Raw genomic sequence first — 4,982 nt, 5'->3', positions numbered from 1 at the left:
GTGTGTCCACGCGAGGTTGCCGCCAGCCCGAGCTCAAGCTTTTCGGGCTACCGGGGCTGACCCGGTACGCACGATCGTCGTGGCACCTGGGTGTGCATGTGTTGCAGTGTGGTCTTGCCGTGACGTCGGTGTTGTGCATGCTCTGGTGGTGTCGCACACAACATGCTCGTTGAAATGTCTGAAAATGGGGAAGACATTTTTGGGGGCCTGGTTGTGTGCCATGACAAATTGGGGTTCAAATCAGCCACGCCTGGACAATGTCCGAACGTGTGTATGGACATATGGGACACCTAGGTGTGCGTGTGCTACTGTGTGGTCTTGTTGTGGGAAATTGAGGATTAGGGTTCAGGACAGGGTCAGGGTTGGGGAAGCCGGGCAGGGATTAGGTTTACCTAGCTTGGGCCTTGGGCAGTTTAGGTACTATGACTAGGAGCTCAACTGAATATATTCGGATTTGTTATGCTGCTACTTGATGTAGTGCTTGGGTTTTTCAGGTTCGAGCTTTGGGTGTCGGTTTTTATGCCCGGCCCGACTCATTGACATGTTTGAAAATGGGGAGGACACTTTTTTGGGTGTGGTTGTGCATCCACACAAAATGGTGGTTCGGAGCGGACACGTCCGAACTTTGTGTGGACGTGTCCGTGGACATATGAAGGCCCAAAAATCTATTCCTGTTTTATTATCAAGATTTGAAGTGTTCATCCACGTTTTCTTATGGAAAGCCCCTTTCTTTTATTTTGAATATATAATTCTACTTACTTTCTTTTCAAAAAAATTCAAAAAATACCTTCCTACATTTTTATCCATTAAAACAACGATTTAAGTATCCATCCATGTTGTCTTAAGAAAAGTCCCATTTTGAATATAATTCTACTTACTATTTTCAATATTTAAAAGAAATATATGTTCCTGCTCTTCTTATCCATTAGAACAACTCTTGAAGTAGTCATCCAAGTTTTCTTACAGAAAAGGCCCCTTTATTTTATTTTGAATGTAATTCTACTTACTTTTTTCAATCTTATTCTTAAAAAAACATTTCTGTTTTTTATCCATTATAACAACGATTTGAAGTATTAATCCACACATTTTTTTAATGAAAAGCCCCTTTCTTTTATTTTGAGTATGATTGCACATATTTTTTTCCAATTATTTTCATCGATAGACCTATCTTAAAGCATATGTTGCTAACACATTAAAGTTTTTTGTTTGTTTCTATTGAGATGAAAAAGTAAAAAAAAATGGATTTATCACATGCTGCAAAATTCAGATCAAGTTGGAACCATTAACTAGATTTGTTTTGTAGTGTAACAGTGAATGGCTCTTAAATCAGTATTTTATGGCCCCTTTCTTTTAATAGATAAAAAATATTACGACTTTATATGCTTAATCCAGGTATGGGTAACTTTAGGTCCGTACAACATTATTATCCTATAAGATCCAAATACTTGTGCACTACTAGTTCTAGGTGTATAAACAAACAAATAACATGATAATGATAGGGTGATGATTAATTAATTATTAGCAGATGAGAATTAACTAATTAACAAAGACTAGCAATATCCTATCCTAACCAAACCCAGATGCGAACCGAGATGGATCGATTAGTCTAATCAGAAAAATTCCCGAGGCACCTACGAGGGCGGACGGCGGCGGCGGCCGGATCCCTCCTGCTCCAGGTGAAAGCGATGGTGGAAGTACACTACGGCACGAAACCCGAGACGCGGCACCCCGAGGAGGATTCGGGGGGCGGACGAAACGGGAAGACCTTTTTGGGTTTGTTAATTGGGTGCGGGACGGGGCTACGGAAGCTCGGGCGACGACGAAGCGAGCACGTTGGACACGCAGCGGGACAAACGCGCGAGGGTTTCGCGTGGGGGTGTGGGGTGGGGCGGGGGGAGGGGGCAGGGTGTACCTCGCACCCGAAGGTGGTGCCGATGAGGTTCTTGGCGTAGTCGATGACCTTGTGCCGGCGCCGCTCCGCCTCCTCCGTCGGGTGCAGCCGCAGCACCACCTCGCGGGCGGCCGCCTCCGCGGCCCGCAGCGGCGGCGGGATGACCGGGGGCCGCCTCCGCGGCGCCATCAGCGTTATCCAGCGCGGCCGCTCGTCCGGGACCAAGCCGGGGCCGGGCGCGTGGGGGTGGCTCGTGGACGGCGCTGGCGCTGGCGCGATGCCGGGCGCGTGGGGGTGGCTCGTGGGCGGCACCGGCAGCGGGCGGCTCGGGCCCATGCCGTAGCCGGGGACGCCGTAGTTGTGGTGGAACATCCCGTCGCCGCCGCCGCCGTACCCGTACCCGTACGCGTGGTGGCCGCCGCCCCCGTAGCCGTACCCTTGTTGCTGGTGGTGGCCGCCCCCGTAGCCGTACCCGTGGTGGTGGCCGCCTCGTCCGTAGTCGTTCCAGCGGTGGTGGTGGCCGCCCCGGCCCCCGCGCCCGCCGCCGTTCCCGTTGTAGTGGTGGCCGTAGCCGTGCCCGCCGTTGTGCCCGCGGCCGCCGAACCCGCGCCCGCCTCCCCCGTGGTTGTGCACGCCGCTGCCCCGGTGGTTGGGCCTGGTGGGGTAGGAGGACGCCATTGGAGTAGGGGCACGCCGCCGCGGCCGCGCGCGGGGGCAAATCCGCGGTACGCACTCGGTATAGAAAGCCCTGCGGAATCGAAGGCGTCAGCATCAGCACAAGTCAAAAAAATTCCATACCCCACCCCAAAAAATTCAATCCCCACCACGTAATCCAATCACTTTCCCCTTCCAACCTTTCCCTCCGACGCCGACCGATGGACGTGACCCCTCGGTCTCGGTCCCGATGGGGGCCGCCGGATCTCGCTCGTACGTACTTCCCTCGTCCCTACCAAAAACCTGGCGATGGTGGGGCTGGAGTTCGGTGGGTGGGGGTCTCTCTGTGCAGTGTGCGGTACGAGGAGGAGGATTCGGGTGGTGGCCGAGAGTGGACCGGAGCTGGGTGATGGCTGGAGGGACGGCTGGGTGATGGTGGCAGAGACAGGAGAAGAAGAGAAGCACTGGCACACTGGAAGTACACTGGGTACTGGTGCCGGTGCCGCTCTGGATCTGACTGTCTGTGCACTGCGAGTGTGAGTGAGATGGATGTGTCCTGAGCGCTGCCGAGGGCCGGCTTATATAGCGTGGAGCGCAGCCCCTGATGAGAGATGTGAGTTATCTCCTGATGCCCATTTATTCCATGGGTTTTATGCGGCATTAATCAGGTGCCCGGGATACGGCCAGTGCCAAAACGAGGAGGGGCTGCCGATATCTCTTGCGATTAATGCCGCGCCTTGGTGGTGCATATCCGGAGAGCAGGATTAATTGGATGGCCGCGGGGGAGATATACGGGGATGCGCCCGCAGTGCTGCCGAAAATCCTAGGAAATATTTCGTGGTTAATGATGGCCAGTCATTGGCGGTCAAAGCATTTTGTCAGCACGCACACTATGCGCATGGATCTTTCTTTGTATTTTGCCACCTACTACCGCCCAAATGCGCTACGGGTGCTATGTGGGGCGGTGTGTTATTCGTATCCCCGCAATATATCGTCTAGTTAATGATGGTTAGTCATTGACAGTGGAGTATTTTGGCACCGTGTAATCTATATGCATGGATCTTATTTTGTGTAGGTGGGGTGGTGGTTGGTGGGGGAGAGCTTCTGACCGTTGGTTCTTATTGGGCTAAAGGGCTGGAATGGTGCTTTCTTTCTTGGGGACAAGAAACCAAGTGCGCAAAAAAATAAAATGGCCCTAAAAACCCACTAAATACTGTGCAAAAGAAAAAAAAACCTAAATACTGTGCAAAAAAAAAAACGGCCCTAAAAAACCCTCTTAATACTGTGCAAAAGAAAAAAAACATAAACCCTAAATACCGTGCAAAAGAAAAGGTGGCGGGAACTAAATTCGTTAAGCATGACAATAGGGGGAATGCAGTAGATTCTATTACAGTTAGAGGGTTTTCGGTAACGGAATGGGCGGCAAAATGCAACTAGAATATAATTATTGCGCGTGACGTACGAAAGTACAATTTACGGTATTGTCGTTACTAGGTTTGCACGAGTGGATTGCTCGGCAAATAAAAGTATATAATTAGGACGTGTGGTGTTACCTGTCTGATTCGGTGTCCTCATTCGTTTAATTGTAGATTTAACGCCAACGACAAATACCAAAGGTTGGTTGGTACAAGCGCTTTCGGTTGCGGATTGAGCGACAAAACACAACTATATTGTATAATTATTGCACGTGACGTTACGAAGTACAATGAACCCTGTTGTTGTTATTACTAAGGTTATACAAGTGGATTCGTCGGCGAAACGCGATAAAAGGGTGTACTTGGGAGTGTGGCATTATAGGAAACTCTATTTGATTCGATGGCGTCACTGGTTTAAATGTAGCTTGAACGCCCATGATGAATACCAAAAGCTGGTTGGTACAAGCGCTTTCTGTCGCGGATTGGGCGGCAAAACACAACTATACAGTATAATTATTGCACGTGGTGTTAGGGAGTACAACAAACGGTTTAGTCGTCATTACTAAAGGGCTGGAATGGTGGTTTCTTTCTTGGGGCCAAGAAACCAAGTGTGCCAAAAAAAACGGCCCTTAAACACCCCCTTAATACTGTGCAAAAGAAAAAAAACATAAACCCTAAATACTGTGCAAAAGAAAAGGTGGCGCGAACTAAATTCGTTAAGCATGACAATAGGGGGAATGCAGTAGATTCTATTATCGTTAGAGCGTTTTTGGTAACGGAATGGGCGGCAAAATGCAACTAGAGTAAAATTATTGCGCGTGACGTGTGAAAATAGAGCCTACGGTGTTGTCGTCACTAGGTTTGCACGAGTGGATTGCTCGGCAAATAAAAGTATATAATTAGGATGTGTGGCGTTACCGGTTTCATTCGATCGCCTCAATGGTTTAATTACAGATTTTACGACCACGACAAATACCAAAAGCTGGTTGGTACAAGTGTTTTTTGTCGCGAATTAGGCGGCA

General features: G+C 49.5%; 1 protein-coding gene across 1 annotated transcript in view; it reads right to left on the bottom strand.

The window, feature by feature from the left end:
- The window catches only part of LOC119360591, a 7,506-nt gene extending 4,937 nt beyond the window's left edge, over positions 1-2,569 (bottom strand). Inside the window, exon 1 of the mRNA XM_037626160.1 lies at positions 1,913-2,569. Coding sequence (XP_037482057.1) covers positions 1,913-2,569 — 657 coding nt within the window. The remainder of the gene's footprint in view (positions 1-1,912) is intronic.
- Positions 2,570-4,982: the final 2,413 nt, after the last annotated feature.

This window comes from Triticum dicoccoides, chromosome 2B (genome assembly GCF_002162155.2).
Source record: "Triticum dicoccoides isolate Atlit2015 ecotype Zavitan chromosome 2B, WEW_v2.0, whole genome shotgun sequence".
NCBI lineage: Eukaryota > Viridiplantae > Streptophyta > Magnoliopsida > Poales > Poaceae > Triticum > Triticum dicoccoides.
The sequence above is the reverse complement of the archived record's forward strand: the minus strand, read 5'-3'. Positions and strand labels throughout refer to the sequence as shown.